General features: G+C 44.5%; 1 protein-coding gene across 2 annotated transcripts in view; it reads left to right on the forward strand.

Moving 5' to 3' along the window:
* Positions 1–22782, forward strand: part of OPCML (opioid binding protein/cell adhesion molecule like) — a 486833-nt gene extending 464051 nt beyond the window's left edge. Inside the window, exons 7-8 of one of the 2 annotated variants that reach the window (XM_054997810.1) lie at positions 22181–22289; positions 22589–22782. In XM_054997810.1, the coding sequence (XP_054853785.1) occupies positions 22181–22281 (101 nt within the window). In that variant the 3' untranslated portion in view covers positions 22282–22289; positions 22589–22782. Of the gene's footprint in view, positions 1–22180; positions 22335–22588 lie in introns of those variants that run through there. The other variant, XM_054997809.1, reaches the window with a different exon arrangement.
* Positions 22783–25414: the final 2632 nt, after the last annotated feature.

A 25414-nucleotide genomic window follows, 5' to 3' on the forward strand; every position in this document is an offset into this window, starting at 1 on the left:
AACTTCACAATAGGTGGAGAATGGGTAATGTGCGGAGAAACGGGACAGTGACCTCTACATGGTCCTATTTCAGAAGACTGTGTAAAGCAAAAAAAGGAAGGAAAGGAGGAGGGAGGGAAGGAAGGAAACAGGAAAGGGGATGAAGTGAGGGGGATAGAACAAGTGTTAAAACAAAACAGTAAGATGCACCAAAATGACTTCAAACTGTGCATGAGATCAAGTGGAACAGACTCTTGTATTAATCTGTAATCTGAAAAGCAGCGAGCGCAAGCAGAAGGCGCAGTGGGGAGGAGATAACAAATGCTTGCATCTTGACCCTGAGAAAGGAGAAACAAAAGCATATGTAGAAGCCTCCCTACTGTACAAAGCTGGACCAAGTTACTTGGCCCAGGACACTCTCTCTTGACCTGTAAGTGGAGGAAGAAAAAGAAAATGTAAATCCCTCTAGAGCAGCATGCACTTTTCAACAAGTTCAGTGTTGCAAGAGAAATGACATTCAGGTCAACAGATCAGTTTTATAACTAATTCCCATGAAGGCTGCATTCTGAAGGGTTTAGAGCATTAAGAAAGAGGGAGCGCATATGACAAGCAAATGTTTTTTTTTTAAGGCTTTGGACTTTGAGGTGCTTGTTCTGTGCAAGGCATGGAGATGAATGGCATTTAAGGACAAAGGCATAATCTAGCATTAGGGATATCCTAATGGGATATCCAAAACTGAGGCTACCGTACTTTGGTCACATCATGAGAAGACAAGATTCTCTGGGAAAGACAACAACGCTAGGAAAAGTGGAAGGCAAGAGGAAAAGCGGAAGACCTAAAACGAGATGGCTTGACTGAACAAAAGAAGCCACGTCCTCCAGTTTGCAGGATCTGAGCAAGTCTGTTAATGATAGGACATTTTGGAGGTCTCTCATTCATAGGATCACTATAGTTGCTATTGTCTCTCCCAGGAAACATAGATGGGGGAGGGCAGTTAGGGATGACTGCCAGGGAATCCTCCGCACAGCTTACCAAACTACAGTTCCCAGGCAAGTCCTGACAGCTCAACTGGTATAAACTGACGTGTTAGTAAATGTGGCTCTTACTGTCTCCCAGAATGGGGATGGGCACAGTAATGATAATTTACAACTTTTTCATCTCTGCCATTTCAACCTGAAAAATCCCTTCTACGGATCAAACCTGTGGTTCTTTATGTCATTTTTTGTTTCCGCACGCTGGATTTCTCCTGTAAAATGCACATGGTTTTTGCTGTTCAGCATTCCACATTGTACACATAAGCGACTTACACTGTATGTGTGTGAACTGTATATAAAAATCAGATAGCAGGCATACACAGTACAAATGAATTTTAAAACCATAGCAAAAATGAGAGAACTGAGAACAAGCTGACAAAAGTATAAATAGATGAAACAGGGAATATTGACTCATTCCTAATATGGGGAGGGACGGGATGTATATTTTACTGTTTTCTTTTCCTATTGGTGAAATTAAAAGGCTCAGATGAATCTAGCAGTTGTGAGCTAGGAATGCAAGGATAACAAAGAAGCCGCATGCATGGGAAATGGTGCCGCAGAAGATGCCACCTTTTTCAGAAAACACAGGTTACTTGTTTATCTATTTGAATCTTTAACACATCCTATCCCCAGGGACTTACAGTGCAAAACAGCATTTACTGATTAATAGAAACGTTTAAATATGATTATAAACAAGTAACTCAGCTCAAACAAGAGATATCTGGGCAAAAAGGGACAATCCATGTGATGCATTCACATAGGCGTCATCCAGATGGCAGCCTCGATTGGGCCACCTCTGATCGCAGTGCATTTGAAGCAATCATTCTACACGTCTGGTTCTTACGTGGGACTTCTCTCTCCCTCTCTCTCTCTCTCTCTCTCCCTCCCTCCCTCCCTCCCTCTCTCTGTCCTATCTTCCTTTTCAGACTATTCAGCTTGCTGCATTTTTTCCTCTTGTACGCATGTGCTGTTGCAGTGGTGCACTCTATCAAACACAATCCATTTGTGTATGCAGTTACCACCCCCCACCCCAAAGCCCACCTGTGAATTGTACCTTGTGTATGTGTCTGATCTTTGACTGGTTTACTGCTTTCCTGTGTTTGACTGGTTGTATTCATTAGCAGTGCAGCCATTCATTATGCAGGGGAGGGGTTTTGGCTCAGAGGAAGAGCCTCTGCTTTGCTGGCAGAAGGTTGCAGGTTCAATCCCCAGCATCTCCAGTTAAAAGGATGAGGCAGTAGGTGATGTGAAAGACCTCTACCTGAGACCCTGGAAAGCCATTGCCAGTTTGAGTAGACAATACTTACTTTGATGGATCCAGGGTCTAATTCAGCATAAAGAAGCTTCATACATTCATTGCCTTTTTGATTAACGGACACTAGGTAAATCATTCAGAAGAGCTACATTCATGACTAATTACAGGCTGGTGTTGCTTTGGGAGTTTATTGCTGAGGTTTTTCAAAGCACCTTTAAATTGTGGACTGTTCTTCTGAACAGCATTCACAGTTGGGAAAGGAGAATCTCTAATCTGAATGCAGGAGAATCTCTAATCTGAATGCAAAGAGGAAGGTTACTCAGAGGGGTATTGAAGAAGAAAAGTTACTCCCGAAGGTGCCATCTAAGGGAGCAGTGGTCTTCCCTTCCTGAGGTTGGTGTTGGATCATTCCACATAGCATGGACTGGTGGGAGCAAAGTGTCTTGCTAGTGTGATCAGATGAACAGTGGATTGCTAATTTTCATATGAGCACATTTTTTGAGATTGTCAATGTTCTCATCCAATCGCTGAAGCAAAAAATGGCACCAATGAGGAAACCTATCCCAGAGGAGAAATGAGTGGTAATTGCTATTTGGTGCCTAGCAAACAATACTGCTATTGTGAACTGTGTGAACAGTTAGAGGTTCGACTGTCCGCTGCTGGTGAGAATGCCCTGGAGGTGTTCTTTGCACTGGAATTGGACCTGTTTAGGAAGACGGTGTGTCTCAGCGAAGATACTGGAAAGGTAAGGTGTTGATACTTTCTTGGATACTAGCATAGATCTATGCATTGGGGTTTTACACCCACAAGTGCAAAAGTACCAGCCATCCCTTGACAATTTAGGGGACTGCTTTTCCACTTGTATGCGATATAGGAAGAGACAGCGGCATAGAAGGCTACCCATTCTTTTGCCATAGCCATTAGTAGGATTGGTGCAGTTTGGAGGAGGGTTGGAGGGGCTTTACATAGGCATGTTAGGTATATCATCAATCTTTGATATTATTTTCCTTTTTTTACCTCCTGTAGATCATGGATGGTTTTGCGAAACTGGATTTGCACACTGCAGTCGTGCAGTTGATGGGACGCAAATTCAAATTAGAGCACCAAATGGCAGAGAAGATCAGTATTCAAACCATAAAAAATATTGCTCCATGCTGCTTCAGAGAAAGTCAACCATATTAGCAGTCTTGTTGATGCAGAGCTTGGATGGGGCAGTTTCAATGATGATGTGTTTGCTTTTCACAACTCAACACTATGCATCACGATGGATGCTGGTGTATTCGTTCCAGGATACCCCACTGCCAAGATGGTGATATGGAAGCTCCAGCATTGATTGTGGCTGATTCGGCGCACCCCATCCAACAATGGCTGATGAGACTATATGGGAGAAATGAAGAAAGATGCAAGTGGAGGTCTGACCAGGGTCTCTGCAGGGCAAGAAAAGTTTTGGAGTGTGCATTTGGGCAACTGAAGGCATGCTGGAAATGCCTCCAGTCTCAGCTTGAGGTTGCAGAGGAGAATATAACCAGTGTCCTTCAGCCTGTGTTATACTCCACATATGTGAGGAGAAAGGACACACTGTTCTAGGTGACCTGTGCAATCCTCATGGAGATGAGAAATATATGCTAGGGAACAATCTCCATAAAACTGAAGGAGCATGAGTGAGATGTTTTTATTTTATTTTATTTTATTTTATTTATGTCATTTATAGTCCGCCTTTCTCACTGAGACGCAAGACAGATTACACAGTGTGTGATTAGTACACTCAGTATCAAGGGCATTTCCATAAACAATGTCATAGGGTAAAATAAATACAAGTTTACAAAGACAGAGCATTAGCAAAAATCCAATGCAGAGTTGAAGAAATGCTGAAACACACCATAAGCAATTATAGGGCTGACATTAGACAACATGAAGCACAGGTAGCACATAGGTGTACATATTTAAAGCAACAGATAATATGTAAAGCAACATGGTGGTGTGGTCTTTGGGCCCTAACTCATTAGTGAAGTATCTGAGACTCCCTCCCTACAATACAGCCCTTCTATCTGGGTAAAAAGCCTTTTTGAATAATTCAGGTTTGCATCGTTTGCAGAAAACCAGGAGGGTGGGGTCTTTCCTGACCTCCTCAGACAGGCCGTTCCACAGGATAGGGTCTACCACAGAGAAAGCCCGTGTATGGGCTGCTGTTGATTTTGCCCATGTGCAGGGTAGCACCTGGGGGAGATCCTGTTCAGATGAGCGAAGCTGCCATGGAGGGACATAGGGAGGGAACCAGTCCCATAGGTATGCTGGACTAAGACCATGAAAAGCTTTGTATGTGATACCCAATACCTTGAACTGAGCATGGTAACAGATAGCCAATGGAGCGTCTGTAGGATGGAAGTGATGTTCATGCTCCTGCTCGCTCCTGATAACACTTGAGCCACAGCGTTTTGCACCAATTGGAGTCTCTTCGATATGTGGTGGCTGATTTCCTCATGTGCTGTCCACAGCGCTGAAGGGTGTGTGCATTATCATTATGCTTTGCTTTTGGGTTCACCTACCTTGCACTGAAGTTTTTTTCAGCTTGTTTTTGGGGTGAGGGTGTTCTGTTTCATTATCCCATTTTGATCATCAATAAATAATTTCGCTGTGTTTATACACCTTCTGTCAAGATCGATTTCATTATTATTGTGTACAAATTTCGTTCACAGAAAGTGTGCAAGTGTGAGGAGGTGCAGGGCATAAATTCTGCTTCAGAATCAACTATCCACCAGTTGATCATCATTAATGCTAAGAAATACTTTTGTATTCAATGGATTGTTAATCGTGAACTTTTGAATTGATCGGTTTCGATTCTGAGCCATTGCCAACAAGTATCCCTTTTGTTGGTTCCTGCGGCTGCGTTCTAATGATCCAGCAAAAGGCCGCCATTTTTTGTTGCGACCAAGTGCTCTATCACATCTTTGTTTAAAACGGCAACTAGCCATAGGGGTGTTTTTTGAAGGGACTAGGAAGTAGAGGGTATGTTGTGCATCCTTCTGGAGGCAGGAAAGGGGGCATGGGTGATGAGTGGCACCCTCTTAGAGAACCTGTCTCTCTTCAGAAGGGTCTCTTTTAGCCTGGCTGCCCTTGACTTCAATTGAACACCAGAAGTCGCTTCAAATTCAAAAGGGTGAAGGCTAGTTTTTGCAATGCTTTGGTTTCCCACCCCTGCGTTTGAGGTCACCCTATTTTTTATCAAATGTGGAGGCTGTGAGATAACAACAACAACATTTGATTTATATACCGCCCTTCAGGACAACTTATTGCCCGCTCAGAGGGGTTTACAAAGTATGTTATTATTATCCCCACAACAGTCAGCCAGCTGGCTCCAAGCGGAGGAGTGGGGAATCAAACCTGGTTCTCCAGATTAGAGTCCTGCTGCTCTTACTACACCTCACTGGATGGTTGTCCAAGGTGGGAGAACTGGCAGCATGCTGGTGAGAACCAAACTCATTACACCACAAGAGGTGAATCCTGCCTCTATTTCCAGCCCTCTATCTACAGCACACTTGGCACAGAACAAGAAAATTGCTTATTAGAGAACCAGCCCTGCAGCCATACATGAATGGTTTGGTAGGTTCCTTCACCCCTATTCCCTTTGACTGACTGTCCCCCAGCCATCCAGCTATGCACCAAGAGTTTGGTAGGCCAAGTTTCAAACAATAAAGTTATGGAAATACTTCTCCCATTCACCCATAGTACAGTCAGCTTCTTTAAAAGGAAACCAACATAGAAGGAAATTGTCCCCCTCTCTCCTCTTCTTTCCTTGGCCCTTTTAAAGTGGCCCGTCCCATCGCTGATCCCAGGTTATGGCAGTTCCCCAGCACACTGCACTCCAGTCTTTGCAGCCAACCCATTTGGTGACTCCCCTGTTAAAAACATGTCCTCAGACAGCACACAAGGGACCTGAACAAGGGATGGTTGCAATAGAAAGTCCCTAGAACACTGGCCCTCTTGCCTGGGGTGCAAATGGTGTACATTTACTCCTTCTACATTGTTATCCCTGCAGCAGCTCAACGTGGAAGGAGGCGGCCCCAAAGGGCCCAGCCAGAAGTGCAGGAGGAGGAGGAGGAGGAGGAGGAAGAGAAAGAAGGATCATCGGCAGGAGAGGCCCCTCCTGGCGAAGAGGAGATGCCCATTGCCCCAGGTTTGTGCCCAGTCCTTAAAATGTTGTACAGGACCATTTGGGACAATAGCAGTGGTTGCTGGCCAGCCTTTTTTAGTGACTGCTGTCTGACCTGAGTTTCCCGACATGTCATCCCCAACAAAGAACCTGAAGCACAGTTTGTGGCACAGCCAGCAGGTCCACCTACTGGCGCAGCTTGGGGAGCCACAGAGCCTGGTATGTATCCAACAGCAGAAAAGAGGCCTTGGGTTGGGTTAACGTACCTGCAAAGTTAAGTACTGAATACCCTTACTTTATGGCAGGAGGACAATCCATGGACATCCAGGCTGAGAACCAGGCATCCTTCTGGCAGGAAGTCTACTTGTAAGTCATGCATGCGTTTTTCATAAACAGGCTGTGTTACATGGAGATGCATACTGTTCAAATCCAAAAACTGATATATGTTCATTTACTCCAACAGTAACAGCAATGCAGGCAGTGCCGAGGGCCAAAGACAGGCCAGTGAAATCAGGACCATCCAGGCTGTGGTTTTTGGAGACACCTCTAGCAAGGGCCAGAACCTTTGACGTTTTAACTACACTGTTTTGTTCTATGGTTTATTGTTGTTCTATGGTTTGTTTGCTGTTGTTTAACAGTTAATATAAATGTTCGTGATGGGGTGTTCTGACAGGCACACATTTCTTTACACACAGCCCAATTATAAGTACAATGCATTTATTCAAACAGAACTTTATTTAGAATAACTTCAGAAAGATGAGAGGAAAAAAAACAGAGAAAAGAGGGAACTGCAAGGGATATGTAATGAAGAATGTGGAAACAGTGACAAAAACCAGTAACAAAGGGAACTGAAGCCAGAACATTAAAGCTGTCTGGAAGATGCCGTAGGGGTGCATTTGTATCTATCTTACAACTCAGTATGCATGGACAGGAATGGATCGCAAGCCGTCGCTGTTGTGCTTGCTTCTACTTTATAAAAAGAGACAGCAACTATGAGTGCCAACCTTGTGCGGTCACAAGGAAGGAAAGGAAACCATGAATGAAGTCTGTTTTATGACAGGACCCCAGTTGACGAATAGTTTCCCCAGAGTCTCTTGCATGTTACCAGTTCTAAGTTGCTGCCCCCTCCTTCTAACTTCCAGGCTTTTAATGGTTAATTTGATCCTAACATTTCTGGCCTATTTTAGTTTGTGCTCTTAAGATACCAATTAAAAGCACTAATTAGCACAGGTCAGAAGCATTATAATCAAATCGACTCTTAAGGGTTTTTATACCAGTCTTTGTGAGCTTGTTCAGTGTAGAAAGCTGTAAGCATTCTGTGTTTTTTTCTTTTAAAAAACTGCAAAGTTGCTGCTTCTCGCTTCTCTGTGCTCTGTCTTGTGCATGCGCAATAACCCACTTTCCCATGGGTAGTGTTCTCCGAAATGGTGCATTTGCTTTTGTGCCCCCACCTCCATGCTAATTGACTCGCATGTGGCATGAACCATCCATGAGAACAACCAGTTGCAAACAGGATAAACGGCCCTGGCTCTTTAGGACTTCTGAAGGAAGTCAAATGATCCTTGGAGGGGAGGTCACTGATCCCAAAGCTGGCAAAAGCACTGGCGTAAAGACAAGAAAGAAATTCAGGAAGCGACTGCAGTAAACATTTGCTAGTGCAAAATTGGAAAGACAAGGATGGCCCAGGCAAATCCGATTTTGGAAGCTAAGCAGGGTTGGCCTTGGGTAGTACTTGGGTGCGAAATTGCCAAGGAAGTTGAGGTCTCTACACAGAAGCAGACAATGGCAAAGCACCTCTGTTAGTCTCTTGCCCTGAAAACCCCAGCAGGGATTGCTGTAAATCAGCTGCGATTTGACAGAACTTTGCCAACACACATACAGTACATAATTCTTACAAAAGTCTAATTAGGGTGGCCAACTGACCAGTTTTCCAAGGATATGTTGGTTGTCACATGAGTTTTTCATATAATGGAGGGAGTGGACTGAGCATTTTTCTTTAATTATTATATGCCTTTTAAGGCAAATGTGCCTTAAAAGATATTTGCAGCATTTAAAAGATATTTGCGGCGCTATGCTTGCAATCAATCTTAACTTTAAATTTCAGGGCTTTTCTGTGCCTCAAAAGCACTGCAACAGTCTTTGGCTGACTTTTCTGCTTCTCTACTCCTGATATCTACTCAGCCAGAAAGAGAACTAGCAAGACACTGCAAAGAGAGGGACCACGAGGCCGTTTTGAATATCAAAGCAGTAGGGGACATTTCAATGTACGTGATAACAAAAGCACATCAAGAGACTTTGCTTGCACCATATCAAATAATGATTTTAACATGAAAAGTCTCTGGATTTTAGATTCTTTAGATTCTGGCTTGACTGACCATGTGACTAGGGTTGCCAGTCTCCAGGTGGTGGCTGGAGATCTCCCGGAATTACAACTGATCTCCAAAGATCAGTTCCCCTGGAGAAAATGGCTGCTTTGTAGGGTAGACTCTATGGTATTATACCATTCTGAGGCCCCTCCCCTCCCTAAACCCCACCCTCTCCAGGCTCCACCCCCAAAATCTCCAGCAATTTCCCAATGTGGACCTGGCAACCCTACATGTGACCACTAATTTAGATTGCTTCCTAAATTTGAATAGAGAAAGCAGAAAAGACCTTTTCCAAGGGAGACGCAGTCTGTGTACCTTACATCAATTACATTTTGGTGTGCTTTGCCTTTGACCTCTTTGCTCCCCTCTCTGACCCCTCACCTTTGCCCCTGGGCACATGGGCTCCAACCTTTAACCCACACCAAGCATATACCCATTTCTTTCATTTGTATACACTGACAACAAGTTTCCTGAAAATTAGATGTAAATCCAATAACTTAAGAGCTAAACACACACACACACACCCTTCAAATCAGAATTGCTTAAGAAATCATCATCTGCTAAGTTGCTAAGTTCTTCAGAGATGGCTTTCAGGCCATTTTTTCCAGCATTTGAAAAAGAGAGACCATTCAATTCCTTCTTAAATAAGGATCTGATCCCCACCCCCCAACCCCCCCATCTCCAGTTTCGTTATGGTGGAGGAAGTGAATCACAGCCTCTGCTTTATTTTGGCTGACAGCAGCATGGCTGGATTCTGTTACATTTCTCCCAACCTGCAAAATGTCAACCCATTAGAAAAATATGCAGACATTTCACATTTCATTTCTGATAAGTATTTCCCCTCCTCCCCGGAATCATTGGCATCTGGTTGTTCCTAGCATCCCCTAGTTTCGACACAGTCAATTCAGCAGTTGCGAATGTCAGCAGAGAGGGAGAGAGATGATGGGTTTTCCCTTTTCTTTTGCAACTTGAGCTGTCTTCGCTGCCGACTCGAATTAGCCCCCCACACACACATACCATAGAAATTCACAAACACTTCCAATCTTGGCACAGAATGTGCGCTAACCTGCACTTGATTTCCAAGTACACACACACCCCGCCGCAATTCCTCCCTCTCCCTCTTCCCAAAACAACAATACTCATTTGAATTGCTCTACAAAGATTGTCTGGGTAGATGTTTGTGAAGACAATGTAGTATTCTATTGTAATTAAGCAAAATAAAAGTTCTGTTTGCAATGAAACAATTTGGCTAAGCTGGTTTTTCATTGCAGGAAATGGGTTTGTGGCTCTCCACTTGTTCAGCAACATATGAGCTAATTAGATTTCCTCCTGCCATTATTTTTAATTTTTTGCCATTACAATAGTTGTTATTCCTTTGTCTTAAAATTAATGAGGTTAGAAAGCTCATATCTTGTTCCTTTAAAAAATATATATATTCAGATTATGGTTGAGCTTCTCAAATTTCACTCCATATATAATTATACACTAATGATCACCCCCCTCCCTTCTTCTCCTCCCCTTTTTAAAAATACCCCTTGGCCATTACTGTACTTTGCACTGGCTGCATTTGTTTAACTAAGATATGAAATGGAATGGGTAGTTGCTTTCAATTCTGATAGGGTTCCAAAAACAACAACAATTAAAATGAAAAGAATCTACATCAGGAATACTGATTTTTTTTTTAATTGGTGTATCTATAGAACAGGAGGGAAGGCGGCATGGTATAGCCCAATCTCATCAGATTTTGGATGGGAGACCACCAAGGAAAACACTGCAGAGGAATGCTCTGGCGAACCTCCTCTGCTTCTCACATCTTGAAAGCCCCTTGCTGGAGTTGCCATAAATCGATTGCAACTTGATGGCACATACACACAGGGCTGTTTTTCTGGGGAAAGAGGTGGTGGAACTCAGTGGGTTGCCCTCGGAGAAAATGGTCACATGGCTAGTGGCCCCGCCCCCTGATCTCCGGACAGAGGGGAGTTGAGATTGCCCTCCATGAGGGCAATCTCAACTCCCCTCTGTCTGGAGATCAGGGGGCGGGGCCAGCAGCCATGTGACCATTTTCAAGAGGTTCTGGAACTCCGTTCCCCCGCGTTCCAGCTGAAAAAAAGCCCTGCATACACACAACATCTGCAGAACATTAGGACCAGATTAGTCTAAAAGGTCTACTCTATACGTTTCTCCGGGGGACATTCCACACGGCATGCTTTAGCCAGCCTTTCTAAGTATTCACTCCGAACTGCGCTGAAACAGCTTGGGCTCCCGGCATTCTGCACGGCACAACCTCAAGGCACTTTGGTGTCTGCTTGCTTATTCCAGACAAGTTGTGACGTGTCTGATGGAAGCTGCCTTCTGTGGGGGCTGAAACCAATGTTGCTTTTTTAAAAAAAAAAAATTCAGTGTATGCGTCGTAACATTGCAATGTTGAAACCCAATGTGTCCACTATCCCCCTCCTTTTCCCTGTCCCTGTAATTGGTGATTGGGCAGCACCATGCCCACCATTTTTTGTTTTGTTTTGCGTTTTTGAATTCTGGAGAGCCAATTGGTGGCAGAGTTCTAGGGGGAAACCTACAAAGTACTTTTCTCACTTGTTCCACTAGATTCTAGCAGATTGCTGTGGTGTCGTTTGAATTGTCTGCTTAGTGTAAAATGGCACCTCTCTGCTAGAGCAAAATGTTCAAATGCTGCTGCCCAAAAATACAGCGCTCTCACTGGCCTCCTCACATCACATGACCATGTTCAGGGATGAGGAAGATGGATTTTTGAGATGAGTCCCATTTCCAAATCACCGTGAATATGAGTCCTGGTTGTAAATAAAGGAAATAAAAAAGTAAACCCAAGAAGTGATCAGTGGGGAATGTATATTGCCATCAGGGACTAGGACAAACATCGAGCTTAAAGAGGTAGAATGCATGAATGTCACAGCATTGTGACGCTCCCCTAATTTAAAAAAAGGGGGGAGGAGAATGGATGCTCAATTGCTTGGGGCTTTTGAGTGGAGCTTGTTTGTGGAGAGCTGGAGAGAGAGGGAGCAGTTTCCATAGCCATTTGAGAATTGACATGGCAGCATTACAACCCTTCTCTTGCTTTAAAAAGTAATAATAAATGAGTGTGGGGAGAGCTGGGGAGGGAGTGGTTTCCAGAAGGTGGCTAACCAGTCAGCACCTAGGAAAAGGAAAGGGGGGGGAGATGCAGTTAGGGACTAAGATTTCTGCATACACATAGGACGCATCAGCAACGACTCAACAGTGGTTTTAAAAAAAGTCACCTTATGTGAGCATAGAAAAAAGACAGGAAGAAACCAAGGAAAGGTCGATTTTGCATTTTACGACTCCTTTACTCATGTGGAAATCTGGAGTTTGAGAGAAGCAGAATGGAACCAGAATTGCCCTAAAGTGACTATGCGGAAAGGGCCATGGTGTGAATAAAAATCTCTTTATATCACAACTGGAAGTTTTAAGATGTAAACTACGCTGTAGAAGAACACTTGGGGATGGTCACCTGTCATCTTCCTCATGTATGTTTATTTCATATGAACACATCAAGCTGCCTTGTGCCAAGTTGGACCATTGCTCTGTGAAGGTCAGTATTGCCCACTCTGATGGACAACGGCTCTCCAGGGTCTCAGGTCAAGATCTTTCTCATCACTTGATCCTTTTGACTAGACATGCTTCTGCACACAACGTAGGTGCCACTGAGCCATGGGCCTTGTGCATCTGTGCAGTGAATGTCACTGCAGGAGCTTAATAGTTGTGAACAAAAAGGGGAAGAGTCTATTGGCAGAACGGCGTAGTAAATATTGGGAGCCAGTGATCCATGCTAACTGACATTCTCTTGGTGCCGATAAAGGACAGCTCTTTCCTGTTACTTCATTCTGACAAGCCCTTCCTTCCTTCCTTTCTTCCTTCTTTCCTTCCTCCCTTCCTCCTCGCAGGAGTAACCAGGATTCAAATTCCCATTGGAGTGGTAGAAACAGGATTTTTTTAAAAAGCCTTTCTCCCATGTTGTGGGTTCCCAATCTGATATGACTGCAAAAAAATGCTGGTTCCTTTGTTGGAACAAACCTACAGGCACTGGACACAAGCCTTGCCTGTTTACCCCAAAGAGCAAAATAGCAGCTCTGTAGAGCTGGTTTCAGGTAAGGAAACTGGCACAGGGTGGGTTGGGGGACTTAACCCCCACCTTGCTGAATTGAACTGGGGTCTTGCATGAGTATTAGAAAAGGAAAAGAGCTCTATATACAGGACTACCAGCACAAAATCTACTTTTGTCCATAGTCCATAGGGGATGGCCATGATAGAGCATCCTCTTGGCAAGCAGAAGGCCCCAGGTTCAATCCTTGGCCTCTCCAGTAAAAATGCCCAAGTAGGATGTGATGTGAAAGATCTCTACTGGAGATCCCGAGAGCTGCTGCCAGTCTGAGTAGACAATTCTGACTTGGATAGACCAATGCTCTAACTCGGTATAAGACAGCTTCATGTCTCCAGTGTGTCTCGCATTGACTCACTGTGGCTTGCAGTTCAATGTTGTATGGTGGTTGGAGTCCACGATTTCAATGGGCTTAGACTGAAGTAACTCTGAATAAGACTGCTGCGTAAAGCACGTTCCTTGGATTAAATGTTTCCAGTGCTATTCTCTGCACAGATTGAAAGGAAATCCTACCAATACACGTGCTTCAGGGTTGCTAGGGGAAACAGAGAACATTCAGTGACGTTTAGAACACAACTCCTTCTCCCAGACATATTTCATCAAAATATTTATTTCCCATACCATGAACTATAAACTTTCAGAGTTGAAAACAATGCCAGTTCTGCATCTGGTGCAGTTTTGGGCACTCAACCAGTACTCAACACAACTATGAGAGATCCCACGAGAGCCGCAGTTAGTGAGGGTTTGGTGGAAGTAACATCCAGTGAGATTCGCCACCCCTCCCTGAGGATATTTGAGGCTTTTTGGTTTGCGATCGTGAGACAAACTTGTTCCCTGCCAGAGACAATATGAAGCATGGCTTAAAGCACTAAATAAAAATAGGAACATACATAAGGAAGGCTTTACGACTTTATAAGTAGCTGTTTTAATCCACCTTGCACATTCCGGAGGCTAACATTTCTGAGAGCCAAGCTAGAAGTGACGAATTACACTTGAATGGCAAGTGAACAGACTCACATGTATTCCTCCCTGTTCACTTGCACTCCACTTGCACTCCATGCAATTGCATGGAGCGCAAGTGAACAGAGAGGAATACGTCTGTTCACTTGCCATTCAAGTGTAATTCGTCACTTCTAGCTTGGTCCATAGACATCAGATATCCTTATCTGGGTTTGGCATGAGTGTTACAGGAGCAGTTGTTGCTTCTCAAGAAACCCTCCTACTATTTGGAAGCCCCACAACAGGACGTGATCCCCCACCAACAAATGAGGAAGGATGGCTACTGCCTTGGGTTCCCTATAGGCTGTAATGTTTACAATTATTTATTTGCAGGGATCAGGGCAAAGCCCTAGTCCATTTCCCACACTTTTGGGCACTGCTGTCAGTGGCATGGAGACCTTGTAGATAGGGTAGTGTGTGCTCCATCCACCAGTAGCTGTAGAATGAATGTAGGTGGAAGTATAACCTGTGGGTACTCTACTGAAGCATTTGTGCATTTTGCGCATTCATTTCAGCAGAGGGGACACATCCATTTATTCATTTATGTTATTTATTAGCAACAAAGCCCGTTGTGGGGGGGAAAATACAACGGGCTCTAGAAAGGGCAGGCCAGGCAGGCCAGGCATTGCCATCTCTGTCATGCCCCAATCTGGGTGGGGAAGGGCAGGGTGGCTGGGCCTGGCATTGCCCCCTCCCCAGTGCCATGATGGGGGGCAGGCTCCCTGGCACGCTCCTGCACCCAACAGCCACCCATTCCTGCTCCATTGGGTCCAGATTGGGCCACCGTATGTGGGGAGCACCACTGGAGGGGGGGGCAGAATCAGGTGCCCTAGTGGGCTCCTGCACCCAGCAGTGGCCCGTTCCAGCTCTGATGGGGTCAGAATGGGCTGCTGCCCAGGCCACTGCTAGGTGCACAAGCTCACCAGCGCCAGGTGCCCTGGCGGGCTTGTGTGCCCAGCAACAGCCTGTTCTGGTCCCATTGGTGTCAGAATGAGCTGTTGCCTGGACTGACGCAGACAGGGCACACCCCCAGGGAGGCAGTGCCAGGTGCCTGGCAGTGGCCCATTCAGGCCCCATTGGCACTGGATTGGGCTGCTGCAGGTGGGGAGTGACTCCCCTCTTATCCCTGCTAGAGGCAAGCGAGTGCACCTACGCACTGGGATAAGTGGTGAGTCGTCTGAAACACGGTTCCCCTTTTATAGGTATAGATAGTATGCCTGTCTCACTATGACTCAAGGCAGATTACACAGTTGTAAGTCAAGAATGGGACATTCAATCAGTAATGTAGAAGGAGTAGGATGCCAAAATGAAAGCCAAGTAAACATCCACAACAAAGCTGAAACGAAGCATAACTATTAATGTGGCATATTAAACAATGCAGAAATTATATCATAGGATGATGCAGATTCAGCAACAGATAGTATGTACATACACAGCAGTATAGTGCACAGTCCTTTTACCTTTATTAAAGCAGCTTCCTAAATCATTCTGTTTTAATAAAGCCCTGTTTCCTTTGTCAAAATGCCCTCTTTAATAATTCTGTTTTGCATAGTTTGTGTGATGCCAAGAGACTCAATCCATAAGGTGGGGGCCACTTCAGAGTACAGGCAGTTGTTAAATCTTACCCATTTGCAGGATAGCACCTGCAGAAGGCCCTGCTCAGAAGAGCAAAGCTGGTTTTCTATGTGATAGCCAATACCTTCAATGGAACCTAATAACTGATGGACAGCCAGTGGAGTGACTGCAGAATGTGTGCAATGGACCATCCATGAAAGCAGCTTCCTTCCTAAGGGAAACGGGGAAGCCATTCTGGGTGAGGAGCTCTCTATAAATTACTGGATCCGAGAGAATGTTCTGAGACACGCTGGTAAGGAGTCAGCTGCCAATTCTACATTGCACACATAAAAACACCTATGCCTAAAGAGACTAACAGTGCAGTCCTAAACAGAGTTACTCCTGTGTAAACCCATTGCAATCAATGTGCTTAGCCTAGAGTAACTTTGCTTAGGATTGTACTGAGAGTGAGTGACAGGAAGCCAGTTCCTTCTAGCTACAGGCAGCTGTCCTGCAGGTTAAGCCCTTTTTAAGGCAAATGAGTTTCTCGAATGGGGTGCCTGTATTGCTGACATGTCAGCAACAGTCAAGGTCAGTTTCTGCCTGAGCGCCTTGCACTTGATGAGGTGCACAGTTATCAAGATCACCCTGCTCTAGGGACTCTGTCAGATTTCACTCAGGCTGTCACAGGCTGATCGGATCCCTTTTGCCGCTCAGAAAATGGTTCTGCAATACAGCCTCTCTTGCAAGCCATTTTCAGACGCCTCTACTAAGAGTCGGTTGGCCTGAACAATCCCTCTTCTTTCCCACGCACGAATCATCCTCACCGATTCAAATGGCAAAGCAGGATTATTGCACTTTGGGGGGAAACTGTCTTCTTGTATTGCCAGCCTTCACAATTCTGTTGAAGTCTTTTTGGGACAATCCAACCATCTCAAGTGGTCTGGTTTTTTGTTCCTTCTCTGTATTCCCCCTGCTCTTCATGTACTTATTTTAGACACTTCCCGGGATCATACCTGGGTTAGCCTTGACCTGAATGGGCCAGGCTATCCTGCTCTCATCAGCTATGGAAGCTCATCAGGGTTGGCCCTGATTAGTACTTGAATGGGAGGCTATTAAGGAAATCCAGGGTCACTGCCCAGAGACAGGTAATGGCAAACCACCTGTGTCTGTGGGCTCACCATAAGTCAGTTGACAACAATTTATTCACACACACACCCCAGGGTTAGTCTGCTACAGCCAAGCAAAGGAATCTTGCAGTGCCTAAAAGACAAATCCACCAAGGAACCAAGCTGCTTTTCTATTTAAAAAGATATATACTTTCCAAGGCAGTTTATAAATACATCACCCTGCATAAACTAGCAAGACTAAAAATGGCCAGCTTGCCAGGGGTTCGCTTCAACATGCGTGGTTTGAGAAGTATGTTTTGCTCTGTGTGCATCCTTCATTCTTATCTGTCGCTGCTCTTTTGGCCGCTGCCCCTGCAGGACACCCATCCTCAGATGACAAGGCATATGGCAAAGGGGCCCCCTCTCTTTGGCTTCGTAGAACACACACACACAAGGGGGATTGGGGTGATGGAAAAAACACCTTGCACAAACAGCCAAGAACAAGATCCATTACCACATTTTGCTAACACAGGTACTTTCAGGACACAAACACTGACTCACACACCCTCTGACTGGCAACACAAAGATGATGCAATCCACAGAGGTAAGCAAAGGAGGGGGATCCGTTGTCTCAATCCCCCTCCCCAATATCTACCCCCCCACACCCAAACACTCTCCTTCCCTCAACAATTGCTAACTGCATCTCCCACACATATGCACAGTATTGTATTGATATTTTGTTTTATATTATTTTAAACAATAATTTATTGTACCTCTTATCTATCTCTATCTCTATCTCTACCTCTATCTGTCTTCTTGAAATTGTAGTTTTATGATGTTGTGAGTGACCCGCCCTAAGCCCACTTGCAGGGAGGGAAGGATATAAATCCAACAAATACATGAATAAATAAATAAGAAAAGGAGAGACCCCTCCCCCCTTCAGTTGTACTTGTAAGTCCTATGATGTTGTTCCAGTATAATCCCACGGGGGAGTGGGGGAAACAGGAAAACCAGTCACATTTCTGGTGGCTCCCAGCCACTCCCGCTATTGCTACTACTGGCCAGACATGGAAGACACTTTGGCTTTGCAAGATGAGAGCCCCACAGAGCAGCCCAACAGAAACAGCAAGTGGTGTTCAAAGGTGACTCTCTACAAGCGACAGGTAAGTATTGGCTTAATTCCTTACACTACATCTCCCAGCAGGTGAATCCCAGCATGTAGGAACGCCCCTAGGGGAGGCATAGAAATTAGATGGTGTCACTTTCTCAGATCGGTAGCTCACCCTATGAGAAGAGTGACTGAGCTCTCTTTCTGGTTATCGCTACTGCTGAACACTGCTGGCCTTGTGTCTCCTTTGGCTTTTTGCAGGCAGCCCTTCAACAGGCCTAGAGATGAGAATGGATGCCGTTCACAGTGCATGCCAACCACCTGCTGAGCCTAAAACATGACCAAATGGCTAGCTGCAGTGACCTGTGTGCATCTAGCTGCCCCGCCAGGCTCCTGGGCCTTTGCAACCTGTGTAACAGACAGCCTAGCTGTACATATCATGGGCATACAGTGCCCAAGACTGGTCTACCTGAGATTATGCAGTTTGAAGATGCAGCTTTCAAATGCACAAGAGAGACGGCCGTTCCGTTCATCTGACATGCCTCCAGAACTTCATTCCTGGTGCTGTTCAATAAACATTTGGATTGTTTCACAGCCGCCTCTCTATTATTATTGGGGTTTGATACACCAACACACGTTTTGTTTGGAACCACAGCCATCCTCATCATGGGACTTGAACCGAGGAGATGAGAGGGCACTCTCTAGCACAATTAAATCAATCACTTCTGGTGTGTAATAAATCACACCGGGAGAGAACATGGAAAGCAAGCACTGCTAGGAAAAATGGCAACAGGTGGCAGTGATGGCAACAGGTGGCATGGGAGCACTGGCCGAATTGGTAACCCAGAAGGTGCAAAGCAAAATGATTGGCATTGGGGGTAGCCAGTCAGCGTGAGCAGGCCGTGACAAATGGCTGGACAAAACCTCTGCTGTGCTTGAGCTTCCTTCCAGAGCTGACTTGAATTTAGCCCCACGTGGGAATTGAACTGGGGATGGCATGCACGCTACCCCTGTACCAGTCCACCGTACCACACTTTTCTCTGCCCTGGTACAGATGGCTTGTAGAGACTGAGATGTGGGTTCTAGTCCTGTTTCTTCCTCCTCCTATTTTGCTGCTCATTGGATTATTACTGGTCAAAAGGCAAAGTTTGCCGTACTTCTACCTTCCATCCTGGTGAGATTCAAACCTCTCACTCAGTTTCTCACAGGAAGAAAGTCCTTTGCCATTCCCCAGTGAGCTATTGTGAGACATATCAGGAATACCTGCTGCGTGTTTCAGTGTTGCTCTCCTAGTGTCTGTCCTCCTTTCCTTGCAAAAATTGGCTCCTTGGAGCCTTCTCCCCCTTGCTGGGACTGGCCTCTGACTGGAAGAGTTCATTCTATAAGGTTTTCCTTTGCCAGGTGAATTGTAGAGATGTTTAGGTGATGTGACTGCAGTCACTATGCTTCCTTCCCTGTGTGAGCCAACCTGTCAAGAGGGAATTCAAACTACCACATGCTGGGAACCCAGGAGCTAGCTAAAGGGCTCTGCGGGTTGCTTCACAGTCCTCTCTCCAGTAGGTGGTGCTGTATTGCATTTTGTTGGACTTTTTGCAAGAGTCCTACGCTCGGTCATGAAAGAGTTAAATTGTTGTTCTGTTTGTTTAGTCAGATAGCTAGTTAGCATAGGGCCACTTAGGCTTCGAGAGCAGTTCCCGCCAGAGAAAGTGGGTGTCTTTAGTCTTAATGAGGGAATCCAGGATTATCTATTGGATGAGCCAGTTTATTGGGGGGCAATTAGCTAGCAACGTATACTAAGGTTTTATTGCTCTTTGTTCACTCCTTCACTTCCTCTTCTACTACACTACTACTACTTCACTAGACCATGCAGTCTAAGCTTTTCTCTCTCCCTAGTACCTATTTGAGACTATCAAGATGTAGTCAGAAACTGTTTGTTGTTTTACCTACCAAATACACCCTTTTTTACCCTATTATGTAGTAAAGTATTTTTATAGAGCTAGAATCACGGAAGTCTGTCTACTTATTTCCATTGCGCTATTATCAAACTCTGCAACTCTGCAAATTTATATCTCATTGCTGTGCAACCTGCCAACACATTTGTCCATCTTTTATTGTATTCTTTGTGCGGGAGGAAGTGTGCCAGCATCGCTGTGTGGTGATTGGCTGCTTCTTTATCTGGCTGCTATCACCGTGCTGCTCCCATGAGTGTTGTGTGGGGTAGTGTTGATGTGGACTTCAATGAAGTTGCTATTCATTCAGCTCCTTGTAGCTGGACTTTTTTCACCATTTATTTTCTGTGCTAAGAGAAAAAGCAAAACTAGGATACTGCCTCCCTGTGCAGCAGTATGTTTGCATTGGCGTTGTGCAGCATCTAGGGTTTAGAATCAAGATATGCAGAGCTTTTTTTTCTGGGAAAAGAGGTGGTGGAACTCAGGATAGCACAACGACATCACTTTGGGTCAGCTGGAACAAAGGGGGAGTTTTTTAAAGTTTAAATCGCCCTCAGCAAACATGGTCACATGGCTGGTGGCCTCGCCCCCTGATCTCCAGATAGAGGGGAGTTTAGATTGCCCTCCACACCGCTGCATGGAGGACAATGTAAACTCCCCTCTATCTGGATATCAGGGGGCGGGGCCACCAGCCATGTGACCATTTTCAAGAGGTGTCGGAACTCCGTTCCACCGCATTCCAGCTGAAAAAAAGCCCTGGAGATATGTATCTTCTCTTTCTCCGTTTCCACTGCATTCTAACCATGGTGTTCAGCTTAAGAAGATACGTATAGTTTTTCTGGGATTCAGGAAGCAATTAAATCAGTGAGAAACTGGCTCATCCACTGGTTGATAGCTGTGTAGATCACTTATCTCTGTGCCCTATGGGGCAATCTGTGTCCCCATGAGTCTTTCTATTCAACAGTTATAAAAAAATAAATCTGAATTCACAGGCAGAGGATTAGCATGTCTAAATTCAGATATCCTCTCTCTTTCATTGGACAACCTGAGCTCAATCACTCCATGTTGTTGCATGTCATTACCTGGGCCTGCTATAGAAGGAACACATCGTATTTTATTTTATTATTTATTTCCATTTAAGAACTTAGCATATATTCTCAGTGTAGACATTCATGAGCAAGATGTACGTTCTGAGATGTCTTGCTTCCCACTTGCATAATGTGTAAGGATTTTGAAACTCATGAGGTTGCCTTTGTAGATTCTGAGATCTACTCCACCCCCCGCCCCTCATTGAAGAAAGTAGAAGTTGCTTATTCACAATGTGCATGTTAGAAATATAGTTTCACTTAGCTTTTAGAAGGCAGGCAACATTTAAAAAAAATATGACTGTATAATTTCTGAAAATACCCCCCTCTACAGAAAAGAAATGACGGCACAATTGTCAATCTGCACACCCCGATTTGTCTCTTTGCAATGCGCCTGTGAGCTATGGTCATTATCAATTTTTAATTAGACGGATGCCATTCAGCTAGTTAAATAACAACTGAAAACAGTCTCTGCATGTACTGAGTTGGGAGGAAGGGACAGAAGAAGAAAAAAATATCCCTCGTCAGAGAACAAAACGACAAGAATGTAAAACATTTAAGAGCAGTTACTGCATAAAGAGTTCCAGATGGGAGGAGCTGGGCACAGATGTGTTCTATTCCAAGATTCCAGTCAATCAACATTTCTATAAAATCACAGATTAATGAATCAAACAGCGCACAGAACTGCCAGATTCTTTGGTTTCTAACAGTTGCAGTGGGGTTTGGAGAGGAAAGGGAGAATAGCTTTGGGCACAGCTTATTTGGGCTAAGTGTCTATTCTGAGTTTTGAAAAATCTCAGCTACAAGAAAATTAAATTTGGAGACTACAAGGAGTTCCACCATATGTGACATTACAAAGTGAGAGAGACAGAACAGCAGTCAGAATCACAAACATTGAAAACAGCATTACACATAGTCGTACTATGGAGCTTCAACAGTTAAAAGTGTTTTCAATAGGTTCCTCTCAAGGTAATGCAGCCATGGCATTTAACTGAAATTAGCAATATTTTTCAGCAACAGTTTTTTTTTTAGAACTCCATTAAGTTGTGGTGTTCACAAGCAGGTGCCTTAATAAACCATGGTTATTTTCTTTCCCAGGAACTGGGATGCTTAACCACAATTGAATCCTAACCTCAGGCATCTACATTCTCCCACATTTAGACATCACATTTCGCTGGAGCTAGTTGAATTCATCTGCACTCCATATAAAGGGATGCAGGAAGGAGGGAACATGTGAGCCCAGAGATTAAGGAGATTTGTGCCCAGACGACAAACCTTGGTTTGTTTGTGAAATGTGAACTGAGTCTAGAGAGGTCTTACACCACTTTTGAAAAGTAGTTGGGGGTTGGAATATTTTTTCTTAGTGTCGGTGAAAAGGCACTGGATTTTCCTTTCTTATCCTAGCAATAACCAGCATTCCCTTTCTTTTTTCTTCACTCCAGGCCCTGGAGCAGTACACGACGGGAACAACTCTGCGTCCAGAGGAATGGCCTGCCTCTGGCTATCAGGCACCCTCTTTGCTCATTTCCTCCTCAAGTTTTGATAAGAAAAGTGAGGGTCCTTGCATTCAATGCCTGGCTTCTCCCACGCCACAGACTTTTAACCATCCACACTGCTGGGGGGGGGGAGGGGGTAAGAAAAAGATAAAGGGGGGAAAAACCCATACAGTCTACAGCTTGAATATACTGCCGGGAGGGGCACGGGGTGGGGGAGGGCAACTGGGTTCCAAGTAAACCACCCATTAAGTATTGGCCAATTACGGGCATTTCACAAAGCAGAATTGTTTTCATTTCTTTCCCTGGCCCCACCCCTTAAACCCTATTTATGAATAACCAACCTCTCATTCTAAGGTCAAGCGCTTCTCGGCTGAGCCTGTGAAATGCCCCAGGAGACGCGTCTTGGTCTGAGAGACGGTGCACAGTGGAAAGTTAAAATGAGTTTTCAAAGAAAAAAGTGTCCTATTATTATCTCTGTGTCTCTTGAGCAAAAGGGTTGTTCTTTCTACTTGTTACACTGTACATACCTGTTCATGTTTTTAACTGTCCGATTACACTCTGGTTTCATTTTGCTTCCGTCTGGGTGGATGTTTCAATGGATTCACATCCCATCAGTCAATGCTTTCCCTCTGCCCCATGGGTCATATTGGAAGCACGGGGGCTGGAGCAGACTCTGCTGGACCAATCATACGCTTAGACATAAAAAATAATTAGCCAACTGGTTAGAAGGAAGACAGGGGAGACTTCCTCCCATAGAAACCTGAAGCTAGAGTGACTCGTCAATGTAGATAAATTGACAGAATGGTGAGTCGTGCACCTCCCATTTATCAGAATAATCAAGCTGCTGTTCTGCCCATTCACCCATCCATCTAATTATCCATCCATCTGCCTTTGCAGTCATCTATTTGCCATATTTATCAATCAATCAATGTAATTATCTATGCAGTTTTTTTAAAAATCCAAATCTTTCCTCTTCAGTTCCTCATTCGTTCTTCCGACCATCCATCAGTATAATCACCTCTGATTGAGTCCCACCTCTGTCTAGACTATTTTTTAAATTCCTCATTATTCAAACCATCCTCATCGTCATCTTTGTTATTTAAAATTCTCTTGCAGCTTTTTCTTCCCCTTTGCTGCAAAGTGAGGACATTTAGGCAGCTTATGGGCGGTGGGGGGGGGGCGGGTTTGTCCAGAAGTTAGTGGCACAGATGGGATATATCTAAAATCAAAACAGGAACCAGGCACAACATTCAATAGCTCTCCAACAAGGACACACCTGTTAAAGTCAGTGGTTTCGGCCTCTCGTGTTCTTTCCTTACAATGAAGCAAGCTTGTTCCTAGCTCAAATTATCCATTTCTAACCATTGCCTTAAAAAGTAATCCACTTAAAAGGCTGTTTATATATATAGGGAGCTATTCTGCCATCTATTCTAGTGTCCTCAGTTTACTGTTGCACCCGGGCCTTCCAAAAAACAAACAACAACAAAATCACTCTGATTCCCATTCCCGGGAAACAGAGCTATCAATCCTTTCCCCCAGTCTCCATCTCCCCTTGCATTTCCATCACAAAAACCTCTCCCTTTATGCCTTTGGAAATCCATCCATTCAGAAGCGGATGGAGGCCAATTACTTTGCTAACATGTTGACATTAGTCTTGCATTTGTTTGGGAACCTCTTCTGAGCAGAGGGCACTTGAAACCAACTTTAATTTCTGAGCATTTGATTAATGTTGGGAGGGGGAGGGGGAAGTGATGGGAAAGAGGAAGAGAAAAGCAAAACACCTTCACGTGATTTCCTGTGTTTCTGCTGCTCCCAAGTCCCAGAGAACGATTCCCCAAGGGAGCTTTTCAGTCGCTGTTTTGTAAAGCAGAGCAACGGCACCCGCTTGCCAGCATCTCGTTTCAAGGACTTGGATCTTGAAGTCAAGCAGTCTCGCCCAGCCCTACTCCTTCTCTGGATGATACAGAACAGAAGGCTCTGCGAAGAGCGGGTCCTATATGGGTTTAGTCCAGGTTGTTGTGCAGGAGGGAGAAGAGGAGTTCTGGCGCTTGCAAGAAACACAGATCTGTTTTCTGTCATATCTTAGGAATCCATTTTGTGGACTGGGAAAAAAGTATAATGTGCTGGACTGTTCACAGAAGTGTAGACAATGCAGCGGCACTCTTAAACCAAGCAACACCCTGCAAAATTGCAACCCGTTGCAATTTTTTTTCCCCAGGACAGCATTGGATGATTGGGGGGAAACAGAATGCAAAACCAAGGATCCTAGTACTATTTTTTTCTTTCCTCTTTGGAAACTTTTTCCATAGAAAGATGGTCCTGAGACTATCACGCATATTCCAAGACTGAGGAGCCCCATCAGCAGCAGTGAGGAAGTATAATGCCTACATTACTGAGCTGCTAACAGTCATGTCTTGGGAACACTAAAATGACCTTGTAGATGGCAAGTGACTGGTGCCAATTCCCAACAGATCTATGTGGAGGATCAAAAATGTGCCATTCGGATTATCTATACATGTAGTACATGAATGATTAAAAAAACACAAAAAAAACCCAGAAGAGTCTGATATTTACTTATACAAGACTAAACATTTGGGTGGTATATTCATCACCAGAAGTCGAAACAGTGAGGGCTTTGTTTTCCGATGAACGACGAGTGTAAGTCCACCTCAGTTGCAGTATTACTGAATGTACTGACTGCTTCTCATAACTTCTGTTTTATTTAAAAATCGCCTGCTTGCCTTCAGATCTAAAAAAAGAAGAGAATACATGAAAACCTTTTGGAGGCGGGGGAAGAAGGATAGAAAACAGGGCACAAAATTTCTGCAAAAAAGTATTTCGCTCCTCTATGTTTTCATAACACAATTTCCTTCCCGTGCTTGCTGGAAGAAGGCTAAGCAATGTGGCTCAGCTGTCCCTGCTCAAAGGAGAAGGGGAAAACGCACACGGACAAACCCTGAATTGGAAGCTGTTCACCATCATGCCACCTTGAAGAGATGCAATGTCATGAAGTTATTTGGATGGTGATTTAATCTCTGCATGGGATTTGTAGCCCATGGTTCTGCTTGAAGAAGCTTGGTGCTCTAGCAGGAATTGCCTTACAGGGCCAGGCCTTAAACCCAGCATTCTGTTTGCAACTGAAATCAGCAAGATATCCCTGGACACTCCTAAGAAAATGGA

This window comes from Eublepharis macularius, chromosome 14 (assembly GCF_028583425.1).
Source record: "Eublepharis macularius isolate TG4126 chromosome 14, MPM_Emac_v1.0, whole genome shotgun sequence".
NCBI lineage: Eukaryota > Metazoa > Chordata > Lepidosauria > Squamata > Eublepharidae > Eublepharis > Eublepharis macularius.